This window comes from Athene noctua, chromosome 1 (assembly GCF_965140245.1).
Source record: "Athene noctua chromosome 1, bAthNoc1.hap1.1, whole genome shotgun sequence".
In the NCBI taxonomy this organism is placed as follows: Eukaryota; Metazoa; Chordata; class Aves; order Strigiformes; family Strigidae; genus Athene; species Athene noctua.
In genome coordinates this window covers 149,371,463-149,391,514 of record NC_134037.1, presented here as the reverse complement: position 1 = coordinate 149,391,514, position 20,052 = coordinate 149,371,463, and the positions used below count along the sequence as shown (strand labels likewise).

The following is a 20,052-nucleotide window of genomic DNA, read 5'->3' as shown; positions in this document are numbered from 1 at the left end:
CATATACATCAACATTCTAAAATGTCATTATTAAATCATTATCGTAATATTAAAGTTAACTTCTTCAGAGGATACTAGGTTATGCTGAAATTGGTGGCCCAGACCTTAAAGGACAGTGCAGATGAATTCTGCACAATCAGATGAATTAAGAAATCATTGTGTAATATAGCTTTTATTATTGGACTAAAGAAGAATAATGTTTAGCTGACATTTCCAGGTATGAGAAGTCTGCGAAGAAACTTCTGGTGGAATTGTTGGCTTAATTTTATGGATGAATTGTCCAGCTATTATCCCTGAACAGTCGCAAGGCAGCTACTTTGAAATTGCTTTCTGTTGATAAATACTTGACTAGTGGGGTCTAGTTGAGCTATGTGAACTGATATTTCTTCATTTATGGTGACTAGAAAAATATGATACTTTTTTTTTTTTAGATAAGTTCAAAGTTCTTTTGGAAAGTTTAAGAAAGTAACATTCTAAAGCACAGTAAAACGTTTGTGGAATCTGTTTGACACTTCTTCATTTTTACATTAAAATACCGGTTTTGAGGAGAGGAAACTTCTAAAATAAAGTAATTTTGTTAGATAACATATGGAAGATTTTAATTCCTTTTTTTCCATACTGCAGTACTCATTGAAGTTAAATTTGAATTTCTAAATTTGTCTTAGTTTTACCTTTTTTTTTTCCCCTTCCTGGTGGATGTAGTAAATCTCTCCTCAGGTCCAACCTTTAACGATTTATTCTAACACATATAGCTCATTCTTATCTGATTAGAAGTTGAACTTACTCTAAAAACCTGTAGTTTTGGATAATCTCTTTAATAACACACAACACTTGAAAAATATTTAATTTTCTGTGTACATATATAATTGCCTAATGTGATAGTTCTTGATCTGGATTCCCTATGTCATTTCTGAAAAGATTGCTTGTTAGTTTTGAATTATAATGAGGTTTTTTCCCCCATACATAATACTTGCATGAAGTTAATATTCTGGATGCTTGTATATGGGTAGAGCATCTACAGTAAAGTACTTATTGAACTAGATATACTAGATATATTGCTGTTGCTCTTTTGAAGAGCTGTTTAAACTGATCTTAAGTGACATGTATTTCTAAAAAAGTGCTGTTGAGTTTATTATCACCGATTTGCTGTAGTAGCACAGGTTGCTCTCTAATTTTTCTGGACTTCAAGATTTGCTGTTGCTTATACCTCTCAGATTCTTTCAATCGAGCTTTTTTTTTTTTTTTTAGGGATCAGAATGTAAAATTACCATGCATCATATGCAATCTTCATGAAGAAAGTATAACTGTTAACAGAATAATTTTACTTGAGACTGATGACAGAGTTATAGCCTAACAGTTGCTAGTTGTCTCTTTCCATCTAGAGCATTTATTATTCACAAAACTCAAACCATAAAGAAATTATAAGAGTGACTTAGCAGTTTTCTAAATTGAAATCTTTCCTGCACCATTAGGTGCTGCATGGGATGCAGATAAGGGTGTCCTGTCTCTGTCTTTTTCAAAGGGTGCTTTTATAACCTACCTTCCTTTTGAGGATAGGTTGCTCAGTTTTTCACTCAGTTCAAGAAAGGAAAATTATACACTATGTAGTGATATTGCTTAAAATGTCAACTGGTGATGCTAGCCTGGTTATACATCAGTACCAAGTTTTGTTCCAACTGAGGTTACAAACCTGAGGAAAGTGGCACAGATCATTGTTTTTAAGTAAATGCTCAGATATAGATGCTTTGAGGAGATTGCAACCAGCAGTCTGAGAGGGGTAGGGAAAGCTTCTGTAAAAATTACACGTTTCTTAGAAAACTTTGAGAAGTTCTGTATCTAAGGTGTCTGATCACATGTGAAAATGAGCATAGAGGTTCAGAGAGAAGTAGACACTTAGAAATTTGCTCACCTCAAAACATTAATATTTCTAACATCCCTAATTTTATGTTAATAATCATTACCTCTGATTATTCTATTTTTGCTATTTGTAATTTTAATGATTAATGACTTGTGAACGTTTTCTGGAGTTTATCTTAGCCTGCATTTCTATATTGTAAAAAAGAAAAATTATTGAATAAAGTATTTCTTACAGTATTCTAAGAGTATTTCACTTACAGCAAATAAGGGGGTTTTCCCCCTTGTTTTCAGTGTTTTCCAACTAGAAGAGAGATCTAACTGGCAAAAACCTGAAATTGCCCAGAACAAAATTTTAAAATCTTCATAACATTTTTCTTCACAGCGTAAGTTGTCTAAATTTGTGATGGGCCCAGAAGTGTCTTTAGCCCCTCTTCCAAAAGGAAAACTTCCAAGTTGCAATCAGAAACTACTTTTTCTAGTCCTTACTGCTTGAATTCTTGACCCAGTATAACAAAATTCTCTTTCCTTTGTAATTAATGTTACATTTTTTATTGCTAAATCATATCATAGCCTTTCTGTGTTGGATCTTCCTCTGTCTTGCTATGCTTTCCTGTGACTGGCTCTGACTTTGTCTCAAGGATTCAGAACTGTTTTGACAGCTTTCAAGACAGCTCATTGCATCAATCTTCCTGTATGACTCCCATGCAGTGGGGAAGAGACAGCAAAAACTAGCCAGGAGGACTATAAGGGTATATCTCAAAATCATTTTCAAGTTGCCATGAGGAAGAAAACCCACAAAAAAGATTGCTAGTGAGTATGGATCTATCAAAGTTGATAAAGTTGATTGGAACATCCAGTATCATATGGTGATCTCCCACAACACCCTGACTTCTTTTACAAGGCTGCAGTTCCCTCACCAGCACTAAGAAAGCTGTAACCCCTTTTGATGAAACTTACCTGGCAGGTGCCTGTAAACAGGTCTCCAGATATCTGCTACAACTGATGGAATTCATGTAATGGTGTAAGGTGTTGTGTCATTTGTGAGAAGAGTGATCCAGATAATTTTCAGTCAGGATTACTTTTCTGTTATTAGAAGGCCTGAAGACAGAAGAATTAGTTTTTATTTCTTTTTTCTTTATCTACTTTAACACGCATTTCCTTTGCTTTTCCCTCACTGGAATCCACACAGCTTGTTTACTCCTCAGATACGCCCTTGAAGAAAAAAATTGCTTTTTTTGGTAACCTTATGCCTGAGGAGGGTACATCTTTCAGCTGAAACAACCTATATTAATCCTCATGGCAAGTGAAGAAAAAAATGAACAAAAAGAGAGGAGGAAGGACAGAAAAAAAGTTTGGCAGGGTAAAACTGTAGGAGTAGGTGAAGTGTTTTCTTCTTTAGATACTGCTGTGGGTCACTGCACTAGTGGATTTTTTTTTTTTTTCCCCCTCTGTGGTTTCTGTGGTTTATATTTTCTGCAGGTTTCCTAATCCTTGATTGGTAGGAGGCAGGGAGCAGTTGAAGGAGGCTGACGTGTTGAAGTGATAGTTTGCTGGATGATTGAGGAGAGCTCTGGATGGATTTCATCATTCATGAGCAGGAACTGAAATATCTTTGCACTGCTTTGTATATCATTTTGTTTAAAATAAATTAGCAAATATGTCCAAGCATTCTTTATGACTGCAATATTCCATTGGTGAACTGTCCTCTTTGATGGCTTAGTAGTTAAGGTACCAAATGTCTGCTTGCCTGAAAGGAAGCTGAATAATTTTAATAAAATTGCATCTTGACTATATTGCATGTGTCCCAACATTCATAGTAGTGTGTTATTGAAAGCCAAAGGGTCATGGGGGGAATTCAGCTACCTGTATAGAACTCTTCTGAGCAAAAAAAGACAGAGCATAAAAGATCAACAGCTAGAAAGATAGGGCCTTGTTTTCTCCCGTAGGGTACAATAGTGATAAAAATGTAAGAATTAAGTGTATTAGTCAAAGACAGTGCAAAGAAGGGCAATACCTTATGTTATAGGTTACAAAGTTGCCATTAACTTGCCCGAGGTGATTTTTCAATGGGTACAGCTAACCCACTGTGATAAAGCATTTCAGATTAGTGTTGGACCCCTTTGATTTTATTTTGAAATAAAGTAATTTAAATAACATTTTCTGTTATCTCTTACTAACCATAAAATTTTTGCTGTCAGTTTTGAGTTGTTTAAGCATTTTCAGTGATTTGTCTTGAATTTCTCGGAGAAATAAAAGTAGCAACCATAATAAAGTAGACATCAGCAATCTGTTTACCTCCATTTAGTTTCAACACTTGTCTCCTTAACAGGAAATTTTAGAAAATTCTCCTTGGCCTCCTTCTTCTTCCTAGTGCAGTTCTGGCTGAGGTTTTTGAAGTTTTTTGCACAGAAAGAGTCAAGTGTCATTCTAAGAAAGCTGTCATCTTTGATCAAGGTTGCTGGTCTCTGAATTTGTACTGTACATTAGCTTTTTCTTACAGGTTTTCAAGGGCCAGCTGCCAGTACTTTATTTCATTTAATTTTGAATAGTCCTGTTTTATGGCTTGGAGAAACAAGGAAATATGGCTTGTCTTTACTTAAAAAGAATAAAAATGAACATCAAAACCTTAATGTGATTTTTAAGCAGTGGCAATGGGCCTAGAACACCATATTAATAATGACAGAATGATGCACTTGTGGCGCAAATTGTGCTGGCTTTATTCGTACAAGATGTTTGGTGGCTTTTGTGGTAACATTTTGTCTTGAATGCAGTGAAGTTGGCACTTCAGGTATAAGGACAACTGCTTTTTTAAATAAAAATATAAGAGGTTTTGTTGTCTTTTGTGTTTTTTATTGTGGTTTGTTTTTTTATTTTTCATAGAGGATTAAAATGGGACTCAGGAGATCTGTCCTGAACTCCCCTGTCAGGCTCAGAAGTATCTAAAATATAACATTCTGCTTAATTCTTCTGTGTTCATTTCCCCAGCTGTGAAATGGGAATAATGCTACCTTCTTTTCCTTAACATCTGTACCATCTAAATAATGATCTTACAAAACCCCCAGGTGGAGATCCATTCTCTACAGCATATATATTTGTTAATATAGAGCTACAAACAAAGTCAAGACATGTATAGATGCCTTTTGATAAGTAAAGCTACTTCCTTTGAGGCTGCAGTCTCAAACAGTGCTCTAGAACTTTACCTTTTTATAATTCAACATTTGAAATAAAATTCTCTTTTTTTAGCCTATTGCATGCTCTGCAAATTGTACTTAATTTCTTTCAGGCAAGTTGCATAAACTTCAGTGGTTTGCACAGTGCAGTGTTTGTAAATACTTTAATTAGAAAGATGGGCTTTTACACAAGATAGAATGACTCCCTTAAAATAATAGGTTTTGTTATCGTTATATTATTGAATGGGAAAGGCTTTTTTTTAGCTACTAGCAGAACTTAAGGTAACTTAGGGAAAAAATAGTTCTTACAGCATACTTTTTGAGTAATCTGAAGTACATATTGCATTCATGTACCTCCAGAACGTGGAATATTACTCTTTCTGTTGAATATTTGTGTTGATTTGTCCTTAGAGGTACATCGTGCAGTAATAACCAATAATAAAGTAAAACTTGGAGCACTTGAAAACAGATTATTTAGTATTAAAGAGTTTGCCTACTTAAGAATTTAGATTTTTCTTATACTGAGATAATCTTTAGTATGTAATCATCAGGTCAAGTTACTATCTTACAAAATTCATCCTTGTATGTTCTCTGTGTATCACCTGATTTTAGCACAATTAGAATTTAAGAAATAATGCATTACAACCTATTTTGTTTTCTACAGTGCAAATGTTGCAATTCATATAATCTGCCCCTAAGCAGCAATATGTAAATGTATTGAGATACTACATTATGTCACCTTTTCTTCTGCTTCACTGAGAGCAAGAACAGTGAGCTTTTTAAATGGCTAGACTGGTGACAAACAATGAGTCTGATGGACAATGGAATGGGAGCATGTTCCAGCATTTCAGGGCCCTTATTGCAAGCTTCCTCTTGTTTCAAGGGAGCCACAGCTAGAGTGCTTTTGCTGATCACAAATTCAGTGGAGTGGTGTGGGGAGAAAAATGATCCCTAAAGTAAGCACTGAGCGTTTCAAAGGTCAGACCCTACATTTTGAAAGCTATCAGCTGCTAGTGCAATACTTAAATGTTCACGTTAGATCGTTTCCTGTGCAATGCTTGATTCAGGTTTCCTGTGCCTCCCTGTGTGCAACTCCACCAACTGTGTGTGCAACAGACTACTCTAGTCTCCAGGTGACAAAGCCGTATTTGGGGCAACATCAGTGCTGTGGAGAAAGGTCACGTTTTTCTACCCAGAAAAGAAAATGAAAAATGCATTTTTGTGTGTGTTTACTGCTACTCTTTGAATTTTAGCAAGTACTCACAAGCATTACAAAAAGCAAAAACCCTGTGCCCAATAAATCCAGAATTCTGTTCTGTGCAAGGGAAGAGGTTCAAGAGGAAGGGTGAGGGCTGCCACCACTCAGCACTCTCTGCTTGTTAGAGTCCCCACAGAAGGTGGTAGAGGTGGGTTTTATCTAAATATCCTCCCTGGCCACCTGACCCAGGGCCCCACAACACTGCATGAGAGCCTGGCCTGCTGAACCTGGCAGGGGGAGGAAAGTTGCAGAGCTGGTCACTGCTCTCAGCCCTGAGAACTTGTTCTCCCTTACCACATCTTTCCTACCGCACTAAAGCACTTCCTTCCCATGCCTTCTTTCTTGTCACCTGTCTGAGAACCACAGCTTCTTGTTTTCTGAGAGTTTACACTCCTGTCCTGAGCCCGATCTGGCTTTACTAGTGGAAAATCAGCCCTTCACACACTGTAGCCTTTGTGAGTTCTGCTGTTGCTCTGGTGCACAAAATGCATGATATATTCAATAGAGGAGTTATTTCAAGACCATTAAGGGCAGTTTACTTTTTCTTCATATTTCAATGTCAAATGAGATGGCATAATCAGAAATAACTTGCTACTACACCTTGTTTTTTCATGTTCATCACATTTTTTATTTTGTCATAAGTAATTCTGGTCAGAGCGTGTGTTGTAAAATGTGCCATGGTGTGATACCAGGTCCTCATTTTAAAGGATGAACTTTAAAGTGATTTGGGATGACACCATGATGCCAGTACTAAGTACTAATATTGAAATGGGCTTTGTTCTTTCAAGTTATATTCTTAACTTTTTGAGGCTAGAATTTGGTCCGGGAATGTGTAGATACCAATTTCTTGCTTGGCTCTTTGAAAACAGGAGACACTGTCTTTTTTGCTGTAAATTTGTAATGCTTCCTTCTCCTTCATTTGCTACTGAAACCTATTGCTTTCAAAATAGAAAAAACAACCCAACACCGAACTATCAAACTTCCTATAGGGAGAACTGTTGTTCTTCCCAGTTCCTAACTTAGGAAAAGAGAGAAATGAGATCGAAATCCTAGTATGTCTTAGCACTTGGGTTTTTCTCCTCTGTCCTGACTGTGCAATGAAACTGTTTAATCGAACTTTAATGAGGTGTCCCACATCTTACATTTAATATAATTTATAGGCCCATGAAATGTCTTGGAAGCATGGGACTATGTGAATTTATTTTCTTTTCTTTCTAAGCTGCCTAGTCATTTTAGCCCTGCTGCATGTCTTGCATTATGAACTCATCCACCAGAAGTCTCTAATGGTTTTAACTAGGGATCTAGATCTACATGGAGCTTTTGTTAAAAAGATTTGGATATTTTTTTAATGACATGTGATTTGCTAGCAAAAATGTCAAGCACATAATTGCCATTTCAGTGTTCCATATATCTGAATCAATTAGTAAAAAGAACCTCTTGACCTCATGTCTGTGCGTCTTCATGATCATTTGGTCTAAGTGCTGAGGAGCTATTGGCACATGATATTCAAGCTGAATGATCCTTTTGTTCAATCCCCTTTTCTTGGAGCAAGGCTAAATGCAGCTCCCTTTGAATTTAAAACCTTGCTAAATTATTTAGTACTACATGCCACAGACTGATTAAATTTTGCACAGAGTAGTGAGATTGTTTCCCAGGTAGGTCATCACTCAGTTCAGTTTACCACTTAAAATTTCTTTCATTCTCAGTCAAAATACAGCAAGGGCCATCCATCATTATCACTTTGTCCTTTAATTTTTCTGTCAGCTGTTGTCAAGCTTGAAACAAAAGCTTTTACATTTTTTTATCAATTGCAGCTATTGTTGACTGAATTGTGCTCAGTCATTTCGGACTATTGGTTGTGTTTTTACCAAACAAGTCAAATATTTTCAATAGGTCAGATCTATCTTTCACAGAGGCCCTTTAAACCAAACAGAACCATTTCTCATTTCTTTAAAAATGGAGAGTAAAAATGCTCAGGGCCAAATCGGTAGTGAGAGTAAATTGTCCAGTCTCCCTGCAGTTAAATGGATGAATGTCTCCTGCCTTAGTAAGAGGAATGTGGCGTCAATTCAAGAAAGAAGGAGAGCCAAACAGGGAACTTTGATCAGGCAGGTCTTGACAGTGTTTTGATCTGATCTTGTACGACACTATTCTGCCACACATTAACAGACTACATCTGTGCCTCTGCTAAAGAGCAGCCTCCAGACCAAGCCAGGCATTGCATGCTCCTCCTTTTTCCGCTGTCCACTCGCAATCCGTGATCAGATTACCTGCTGTAGGCCTTCACCTTGCCAGTGCTTGTGTAGCTTGATGGCATGCTAATAGACAGCAGTGGCCATGGAGAACACCTTTCTAAAACCTTCCCCATACTTTTCTCTGCATCCACTGAAGTGTGACATTACATCAGGTCCTCACTGAAAAGAGAGTTCTTGGCTGAGCATTTGTCACTCAGCTCAAACCCCCCTGTGCCACTAGAGGGAGGTTAGGAGCCTGTCTCCTTCATTGAAAATCCAGTTCAGGTCTTGCCTGTATAACCTGCGGCAACATACATGACAAAGGGTTCGGACTGGAGTCAGTAACTCCCCTTGGTACAAAGACTAACCTCTTTTCTATTTCCAACAACGTTTAGGAAAACAATTAGTTCCCTCTGAATTGTTTGTCTTTCAGAAGTAGCGAGGTGGTGAAATGAATACCAACATTATTGAATTTTTGACTGAATATCTGTCAACAAACATTCATTTTAAGAGTAAGGTTTTAAAATTAATGGTGACAATTATTGCTCGACTAGATCTCTGAGCATGGCTCTTCTATCTTCTTTGGTTCTCCATCTGCAAAATATAGCTATTTTCTGCTTCACAGGAGGCTAAGGATTAATACCTTAGTATTATTGAAATAGCAATCTGGTGCATTGATTTGGGTATGGCTACTTGAATTAAAAAGTTCCAGTCTGCAAGGTCTCTTGGTCATAATGATACTCAGTATTTGGTGGTGTGATAGTCATAAACAAAAATTTGATTTCAGCTGAACATTGTATACAACTAGATTCAGAAATTGCAAGGCCAGAACCTGGAATTAAGTTTTATTACAACACAGATGTTTCTGAGACAGAAATCTGCAAATCCATGCTGTCAAGATCCTTCTTGACAGAGAGCTCTAGAGGACAGTCTACGTAGTCCCTTTGATAGTGTTTTTCTGAGCAGCAGCCAACAGGGAGCTCTGGATAGCATAATGTGTACCTCACCAGTGGTTGTAAGATAGGTGTGCCCTGCAGTAAAAACTATGAACAAGAAGTCCTACAGGACTAGAAACAGGTCAAACTGTAATTCCCCTTTCTGGCATGCAAATGAAACAGCACACCCTCTTTAAAACACAGTGATTTGTATGTCTTAAACAGAAGCCTGTGCTGTTACTTGTAGTCTGTCTGATTTTGGAAACTACCAAACCTGCCTACATCCTACACCTACAATACCTGATGAGAGAATGAGGGGCACTGTATGTTAGTTCCCTTTTTTCTGAAGTGCATAGTCTCCATTCTCTTATGCAAAAGCATTTTTGAGGCAAAGACAAGTAAAATTTTCATGAGAATCCATAAATCTTCTTGGAAGAACTGAAAAGGAGCCTTTCTGTCAGACTCAGTAGGACAGAGGGGCCCTGTACACATAAGTCTTTTGAATGTAGGGCTTGGGTGATTTTCAGGATTCTAATCAATGTCTGGATTTGGGCTGTCCAAAATTGGGTTTAAGGATAGTATATGGTCCAAGAGCTCCAGAATGTGTTGTCTGGAGAGCCGTGAGCTATTCTGTTGCTTTACATATATGTTCCTGTTGTACACTTCCATGTTGTTAAAGATGCGATTTTACTGGGCAGAGCCTTGCATCTAATCAGGTATGAACAAGGCATTTCTAGAGTCCAGAACAGATTTAGATTTCATTGTTTGGGCATGCAGTGCGCTTCTGGCTGCTGATTCTGGTTGCAATCCTATACTGTAGTCTTTGAGAGTAAGTAATTGTAATGCTGTGAGCAAAGCAGACCAACTGCAGTCATTTGCATGGTGAATTTCACCTTACTCTGCTAAGAAAAAAACAAAGCCAATGTTATTGCTTGTATTTATGTTTTGAGAACATATGTTTTTCTTTGAGGCTTCTGACAGGCTGTCATTTCGATGTTTGGCATCAGAGTTTGTGACTTTGATCAGGAATCTAATTTCTGCACAAGTTTTCATTATTCTTGATCTGATCAGAAAAAATTAATCTATCACGTCTGTATTAAAACACTGATATAGCCTAGTTCTTGTTAACTAGGCTGTTTCCTAGGTAGCCTGTCTTTTAAAACAAGAAATCCTGTTGGAAATACTTCAATCAGAAGAGAAACCAAAGAGTAATGAACTTCCAAATTCACCAGTCACTCATTTAAGCTATTATGTGGTAAAATAGGTAGACAGTGTGTTCACAAAATGGAAAGCACTGTCATAAAGCCATAACTGTATTTGCCAGTTGCTGTTAACTTGCCATTGCATAGTCCTAGGTAAATGGCATATTTAAGAAAGATAATTAATGGAACTGTAAGTCCCATTAATTAGGTTTTACGTACAAGACTGATTTGTAAAGCTTTCCTAATAAACAGGGCTTTGCTCTCCTTAGAAGTAGGTGGGTTTTCTTCTGTTTGATTTCATTTTTAGCAGATACTTATCAGGAAAGGAGTTTCCCTTATGAGAAGCAATTGCATAGATCAGTACATGTGACATGTATCTTTTTAACATATTAATTTACTTCTAATTCTTGATATACTCAGTTCTGTTTAATTATTGTGATACTCGCACTCCAGGTGATGTTACCATTTTTCCTGGTGATTAATGTGGCTACACTGTGGGGCTTTTTAAAAAGCCTGTTCCAATTTTTCTGTTTTAGGAATATTTTGTACTGAGAAACAGATTAAGTATCAGTGTACAACAGATGAAAGAGGGATTTCGTGCCATTTTCTGGTGGCTTTGAAAGTGGAAAATTCCACAAATATAGATTCCAGAGAGAGTAGTGCTGGTGTTTATCAAAACCAGAGGAATACAGAAAGTTGTAGGTGACTCATAGATGTTAACTGACAAGGAGACTTTTAAAGTGGCAAAATAATCTGTCATCCAGTATGAAAATAAGGTAAGCATGCTAATTTGAAGTCTTAAGAGAGTAATTATGCAATGCTGAACATGACCCTGTGTCTGAAATGTGTTCTGTAGGGCCCCATACTGTAAAGCTCTGAGCTGCTTCAGCTTCCATTGATTTCAGTCAGAATTGATGGTGCTTGGAGACCAATTGCATTTCTTTCCACAGCAAGGGAAGACAGATCATGGGTCATATTTCTACTCTCTTATTGCACTGAATAGCACCCTTCAGAAATATTTTCACTGAAATCAGTGTGAAATAGGTTACTCACCATCAACTCCTGAGAAACTAGTCCTTTCCTTTTAAACCTGTGGTATAAATAATCTAGAAAATGTCAGATGCTTTTTATGTCCTCGTGGAAGTGCTTTTCTCTAGTTCTCTTCGGGGCTTTTGTTTATTTGTTCTTTAAAACCTGCAATCACTTTATAAGCAAAGTGATACTAGTCTTTATTGCTTTTAGCAGTGTAATCAAAGTATTTTCTATCTGTACATCTGGTTATGTTATGTTCTGCTCTGTACTGGACCATTTTGCAACAGACATTGTTAGTTCCTCTGCAGTGAATCAGTGGCACACCTAAGCCTGACATACCAGCATTTATTTGATCAAAAAAGCTGAAGGGTTTTGTAAGATGCTGTCATCAGGGCTATGCATTTTTCCTGACCTGTATACACAGGTTTTTTAATAGTAATATTATTAGTATTTCTGATTTTTACTTCTGAGCTCTTTTAAAGAAATACTGATGTGTATTATTAACAGTAAATTTTGAGTGTTAAAGATGACTGAAAGATTACTGTGCCTGCTAATTAGGTTAAAGATTTTGAAATATACTCTGCTCTGGATCTTAGCAGACAACTGTGTCTTAAACAAATGTGTGGGAAGAAGAAAAGCAATCCGGAAAAAGCAGCTTTTATAGTTAGTAGCATTTTCTCCCTTTTTCCTTCCATTGAGTCTGTCTGAAAGTGGGTGTTTTAACATACAGCCATTTCTCGTTAACATGTGTGTGTTTATTTTAGCATGATGGTGTTGGTTTTTTTCATCTCCCACTCTGACACAGCATGTTTCATCTGTATATGGTTTCTACTATATGAGACATTTAAAATGGCTCAGTGAAGAAATGGATTCTTGTCAATTAAACAGTCACTCTCCACATCTTTGGAAACTTGGTCATTTTAACAGTGTTTTAAACTCCATATGCTTGAAGATTGACTATAAAAATTGAGAGTGATATAATGTCAAGAATTTATAGGTACTCTGTTGTACCAATAATAATTTATGTTAATCATGTTTTAATTTAGTCATTTTTCAACATACTTGTATTTACAAATTAAACCACAATTATGGTTCTCCTTTGTTTGCATGATATGATTTTATTTTATATTTTTTTTTTCCACTCACCAGATGTTTTCAACACTTTGCTTCCCACTACTGTCATCCCCTCCCTTACCACTGCAACAGTCACAACCACTGTAGCCTTAACAACCAGCACAACCACATCGGCAACAGCCATCAGCACCAGAGGTACAGTATGCTTCTTTGTTATGGCCTGAAAACCACCTTATATATAGGAAATAAGGTTTGATTTTTAAGAAGGATAGAAATTGCTAAAGAGAGGGTTCAAACACTTTAGTTCAATATATATATTTAACAGAATAATCCACAGGATGGTACATGCTTAAGAAAGATTTCATATGACCTTGAATATTTTTATTGCTCTAGCAGTGTGTCTGTGAACTTTGACAGGATGCTTAAATTATTTGTATACATTTGCATTTAATTTTTTTAAGGTTAGTAAATTAACTTTAATGTAAAACATAAGCAAGCTATTTTTAGATAAACATGACCTTTTAAGACTGGTTATTTTGGGTGCTAATTTTTAAAACAAGATAGGTGTCTCGGCATTGGAATTACTGTTCATGCAATCTTGCTTGAGAACAAAGAGGCATCACATTACATCACCCTTGTTAGTCTTTTACAATTTAAGGTATTCCTACTTAGGGGTTTCTTTATCTTACCAGAACTAGAGTAAATGAGCTGAAATTTCTGTCTCCCCTTCCCACACCCCATCCATAACAGACAATGGGGTTTTGTCTGTTATAGCTTTTTTAATGTCTCTAGTAATGCTTTGCTTTGAGCAAAATATGAAGCTTAATTTTATGTCATGTTGCAGTGACTGATGAGATACCTGTTCAGTAGCGAAGATGTGTGTGTAAGGTTTCTCAGATTATCATCTTCTGGGTAGTTAGTAATCTCTCGCAATGAGTGAAATGGCAGAAGGTTCCTATGTGGTCTGTTGAAGGCTTTCATTGTGCAAGGAGGAAATAATATTTACTTACCACACTGCAAGTATTCACATGATGAGGTATGATTATCTCAAGAAAGTTAAGACAGAGTTATGAAATATTTTTTTTCTGGAAGCATTGTTACAAGTTGGTTTTAGTGACCTGCCTAACGTGCAAAAATAAGCTGAGCTAAATGCGAGTCCATTGTATAAAGATTGTGATAGTACCAGATCACCCAACCAAGGGCATTGGTATTTTAATATTGTGGCCTTGATGTAATAAATAATTTCAAACCTGAAATTACATTTTTAAGCTTTAATATTACTGATAGTGTGAAAAATATATATTGTTGTTCTAGTGAAAAAGAGAGTATTTTAATAGTCCTTTCCTTCCAGAAAAAAAGGACAGGTCATGGAAAGCAACCCAGTGTTCACGGGTCTGAGTGGTTGCAAGAGGAACATTTCCTGAAAAGGAACAGAATGATGGGAATAATCATGTCTTTATAAAAGAGTGTTTTGAGTCAAGCTTTCTGAGGGCTTGGATTCTGGAAGGACAAAGAGCTTGGTGTGCCATGTTAGTGTTTGCTGTCCTTAATGAATTGTTTTCTTCTTCCTCTTATGTGATCATAACTAAAATATGTCTCTGGTATGATTGTATATTTAGTGTACCAATGTTATTTAGGCATTGTGTTACCCTGTAAGTGTGGTTTAGGACATCATTTTCCTTTACTCTGAAGTGTTCATTTTCACCATTTGTGTGCATCAAGAGAAAGATCTGTAAAAGGAGAACCCTCTTCTAAACTTCAGCTCTAACATCTATGAGAATGCATGCAATTTGATGCTACAGTAACAGAGATACTGCTTTAGGAGAAAGTAAAAAGGGAAGTCTGGGTGAAGGTGATCAATCACTAAAACATGAGTACTCACTTTTCCCAGAAAAAAGAAGTGAATGCAGCAAAATGGCTGAGAAGATGAGACCACTTCAACCTCAGGGAACTGGTAGATACCGTCTCTTGGGCAGATAATCTAGGAGACAAAGGAGTGTGGGAAGACTGTTTCTTGAAAAGCTTGTATTGAAATAAAAATGACAGTCTTTTCCAATGCAGAGGAAAAATGGGACACATGTAATAGACTAATGAAATTGTCTACCTAACAATCTAAGAAATCAAAACCCACAAAAATGTGAAAACAAGAGGAGATTACTATAAGCATAAACATAGAGTATATCAGTGTGGAAGAAGCAGGAAACCAGGCATAAAATCAGAAGCAACCAGATGCAAAAGTAATTGCAACTAGCAAGGTGTGATAAGTTTAACAAAACAAAAGGGTTTAGAAATACAATAGATGAAAAACAAAAATAAAGAAATGTAGCGATCCTATTCAGGAATGATTAGAACAAGGCTGAAGTAGTTGGTGTTTTATCCAGCAATGGATGACAACTAATAGGGGTGTCACACTGAAAGATGACCACAAATAGAAACAGATCAAAGAACAAGGAGAGGAAGTTTAAAGATATGCTCTGTGAGGAAGCTAAAGGCAGCAGTTTGTTCAGTTTTGCTTTAAGAAAGGAAAAGTCAGCATGACTCTGAAGAATTATTTTCCAGTTTCAACGCAGAAAATGAATCCACTGAATTAGTCGCAAAGGCATTTAGTGGGGGAACTCTAAATGCATAGGAGGCAGTGATGCAGTGTAGCTATTGAGGTTCTATGAATTCCTTCATCCTTGCTTTCTTTAAAAATGCTTGATGCCCATGGCAGAGGGAAATGGACAAGAGGCTCTCTTCCTCTCTTATCTTTGTTGAACCCATAAACAAATAATGTTCACAGCTTACAGTGAATGTTGTGAAGGCAGAGTTCTGCCGTCCTGAAATACTAGACTGAATCTTACCTAGATTGTCAGACCACCTACACACCAGAGGTGCAAACGTCATAAGAGCCATTTTGGAGAGGATCAAATTTTCAGTAGTATGTTTCTGGCTGGGTAAAAAGTACCATATAAACTTCATTTATATCAATGTATTGTATAAATATCAATGTATAAATATATTTATATCAAAAACATTTGACATTTCAGCTCCTTATTTCGATAAGATTTTTGATATAAAGGAGTATATAAGGACTATATAAAGCTGAGAAGCTATTCATGTATTTTCAACCTTCAAAACAACTTTTTTTGTTGTTGTGTTTTGGCTTCCAGGTACGTGGGAAGCAACATTTCTCTTTATCTTACTTTATCAGATCTTGTTTCATCATGCCTTAAAGAAACAGAAGTTTGCCCTAGATCATAGTGTAGTACATGGCAGTTAATAATATCTTTGAACTGGATTTCCAATAGCTGACATCATAGTCTTGCTGGATGGATTTTATTAATCCTATTCTAAAATTATGACTTGATACTTATGAGTCACTTCAGGTAGATTGTAAAGACAGTTTGCTATTATGCACAACTTCTACATATCCTTGAGGATATGTTACTCCGCATCCAGTCACAGAAGATGTCTTTACAGGAATATGATATAGGATATAAAGAACTCAGAGAGTCTGTAAATTTAAGACATTTTACATAATGATTGTAGCTCCTCATTACCAAAAGCCTGAACTAATGGAAAAAAAAAATCTCCAAACCATCATCAGTTAATTTTGGAACTGTGTGACCCATCTCTGTCTTAATTTTTGTGGCATTTAGTAAACATTAAAAAAAAGAAGTTACTGATCATGTTGGACGACAGCATGATAATTCATAAACATCCTGATTAGTCAAACTTTTCACTTTCTCAGATAAACGTATGCTTGCTTTTCTGCTCAGTCCTTCTGGAATTAATTCTACTTTAGTGATACATTACCTACTAACTCAAAAAATCTAAACACAATTTGATGCCACTGAAGAGTATTGCCCTTTATATATTTGACAAGGCTATCTTAAAGCCTAATAACCATGATGAGGTATGTATGACAAAATGAGAATAAAATGTATGAGAAGAAACAATTCTGAAGGACTATGGAAAGAATGATCGTACACTGTATGAGTAGTTACCTTTCTATCAGATTTACGTAATGCTATTTGTGAAATCTGTGCATGAATCCATGTTAGTGTTCCCTTTTGTGACTGGGAATAGGCAGGAGAGTATTGTGGATTTTCCCCCAGTAGTGAAACAAGGGATGACTGACTCCCTTGGAGAAATTCTTTGTTAGCATAAAGCTAATTTAGATGATTTTGTGCCAATCCTTCAAAGTCCTGTAGGTGGAGAGGGAGTATGATTAACAGTCTAGGAGAACCCACCTCAATTCAGAACAGCTCTGCATTTCTGGATTCACAGAGGAGAAAAGCTTGTGCACACAAACGTACATAAAACCCTCCCATGGGCTGGCATTATGTTAATCTTGCACACACACACAGATTTTTTACATTTAAATCCTTTTTCTGCCAAGAAAAAAATAAGTTCAAAGAGGTTATAAAACTTGGTAATTTTGACTTATTGAAGATTGAAATCCCTCCCCCCCCCGCCTGCCTCCCAATAGGTACAAAATTAACGTTGCAAGAACATCTCAAACTCAAAAGATAGATTCATTCAGTTCAATCGCACATATCAGGGTGATTCAGTCTCAGCTGACTCACTTGTATAATGACTGCCAGAATGTTCAAAGCTTTATATAGCAATGCCTAAAAACATCTCCAAAAGTCATTGCATACAGCAGAGATATGATGCTGCTCCCAGGCAGCTGCACTATGAAGTTCAAGAGTTTATTTAATAGTCTGGGTGACCACGAAGACAATGAATGTACACGTATATATATGAATGAAATCCCTGCTTTATTATAATCCACTTTGGTTTTATTGGTTTTGGGTCTGGTATAAAAGAAAGATTTCTTAAAGGAGATCTGTGGAGCTAAATTTAGAAGAACAGTTTACAGTGGATTGAGGAAGCATTTGAAGATGTGATCATTTGAAAACTGTTATGAATGTAATTTAAGTGTGAATATTTCTATTTATTATCATAGATTTTAACGACCTTAGCTAAAAAATGTCTTTCCTTCCTTTTTCTCCCATTTTTACCGTGGAGTCTATATGAGGGTAAAAAAAGAAAAAGAAAAAAAAAAAACCAAACAAAACAAAACCTGTTTCATTATAAGCAGTTTAAATGCAGAAACTACTTGGACAGTACTTGTAGTCCTCAGGTTTTTTTAGCATTACCAGTTCTTTCCTTGTGATTGCATTTTTCTTTCACATAATCTGATTAATATAACTTGACACTTGCAGATATTGACAGAGAAAGAAACAACAAAGCAAGGAAAAGGTACAGAGTATGTGAGGGACAGGGGAAATGAGGGTAGACATATCTTAAATATAGTTGTGTATGCTTACTTGCATTCAACTCATAATAAAAAAAAATGATTGTAGGCTAATGTTAAAAGCAGTTTTATATGACAGCATGTTAAAAGATAGTTGTTTTATAGCTGTAGCAGTAACATAAAATCCAATTTGTGTCTGGTTTTACTCAAACCAGGTAAGAAAATTACAACTTTCCAGTTTTTATTTCTTCTTTCTCATCTTCTCTTCTCTTACAGTAATCTCCTACTGGCTTATACAACTTCTAGATTTCCCAGGAGGCCAAACAATTTGAGGTTCAAACTAGCGGTTCTTTAGATTATTTTTTTCCATCAGACATTCAAGTAAGCCTTCAGCACCCATCTTGCAAGAACTGCCATCTCTTGATTTTTAAAATTACTTCTTTCATTACCTTTATTTTTTATTCTGCTTGTTTGCCAGCTTTTTAGATGGTGTGCTAATAAATCATGGTAAACCTAAGGTAGACCATGATGAAATCCCAAACCTATTTTACATGCCTCTTTCCCTAAGTCTCAAAATCTCCAGGGCTGTGTCTGGTCAGAGCTATTTGTTACCCAGGTGAAACATCCACAAGCTACAGCCGAGTAGTAGCTGGGAAAGCTTCCTTAGCCAGCATCTGCAACCTGCTGATAGAGAAACCAGGAACAAAGAGCACCTTTCTGTTCCTTGGCACTTGTCTGAGCTAAATAGAGGAGACCTAGAAGAGAAATGGTGCCCAGTTTCCCAAGGCCCACTCCTTGCAAACAGGTACGGAGGGGAGATGCAGGGGTGTGACACTGCCTCCGTTTCCATGTGTTCTCTGCTACCAAGGGCTTCAACACTGGAAGAAAAAGTCCACAGCTCTGTTTGTGTACAGCCTCAGCTCATCAGCAGGCACATGGCTCCTTGGGCCAAATCTAGGCTGCTGTGCAGCCAGGCAAACAAACCCAAATCAGCGATCATATGTATCCAGAGAGCAGAGAACAAGATGGCAGGATTTGAAAGTTGTTCGTTTGGGGTCAAACGGTTGAATTTTTTTAATCAAAATATACCTGTTGTGGTGAGATTCAAATGTGATGTTTATGAAAATATGAGGAAATTAGAACACAGAATTAAAAAAAATATTAGGCAGTTCTGTGCTCCTCTCTTCTCCTGTGGTACTTGAAGGATGCACAAGAACTATGCCATGCACAGGGGAACTCAGAAGACTTTTGTCCAACATAAGCAAGGAAGGTGAATTGGATTTAGTTCTATCTGTATCTTTGTAGATTTCTCAGAATTTCTTATGACTACTTTAGAATATACAGCTCATTTGGTTTCACTTGCTGTGTAAATTGCATGACTTGCTAATTTCTAGAGTTTCTGGAAAGACAGAAAAACAAAAGGATTAAAACACACACACACAAAAAAACCTTTATAGTGTTGATGGTTAAGTCTATTTTGACAATTTGTTCTCAAGAAGTTATTCTTCTAATGTGTACCTACCTAATCCTCATGTGTCTGTGCCTTCTCTGGCTTCTCATGTGTTGAACAGGACTTGGACTTTCTATTTTCAAGAGGCTTATTAGTCCACAGTGACCATGTTAGGGGAAACAGAGTATTTGTTCCCTTCCCTAAGCTACATTTAGTTAGGGTTTTATCCTACTAGACAGGCTTTGTGGTACAGTTAATGCTGCAAATTCTCAAAGCTCACAAAATTAAGATCAACAGAGAAGATTGTAGCATCTGTTATAACCTAAAGAACTCTTTGTTTTTTAGGTCTGATAGACACCCAGACATGAAAAGACTTCTTATTAATATAATGAAAGTGGCTTTTGAGAATGTTGGTTCAGTGGATCATGTACACAAATTTGATAGAAGAAAAAAAATTAAATAAATTATGATACCTCGGGTGTTCCTCTTATGCTTTAGCCTCATGGTATAAGGTATTCCCCCTGTAGCAACCAACCAAAAAAACCTGCAAACAAAGAAAACCCACAAAACAAACTCAAACTCAAGCAGTTTCTTA

At 36.6% G+C, this 20,052-nt stretch overlaps 1 protein-coding gene across 3 annotated transcripts in view; it reads left to right on the top strand.

Annotated features, from left to right (window-relative positions):
* Nucleotides 1–20,052, top strand: part of CADM2 (cell adhesion molecule 2) — a 697,075-nt gene that overhangs the window by 631,370 nt on the left and 45,653 nt on the right. For 2 of the 3 annotated variants that reach the window (XM_074901140.1, XM_074901138.1), the window contains one exon: nucleotides 12,838–12,957. The exons of the other annotated variant lie outside the window; for it this stretch is intronic. In XM_074901140.1, coding sequence (XP_074757241.1) covers nucleotides 12,838–12,957 — 120 coding nt within the window. The remainder of the gene's footprint in view (nucleotides 1–12,837; nucleotides 12,958–20,052) is intronic. 3 annotated transcript variants of the gene reach the window in all.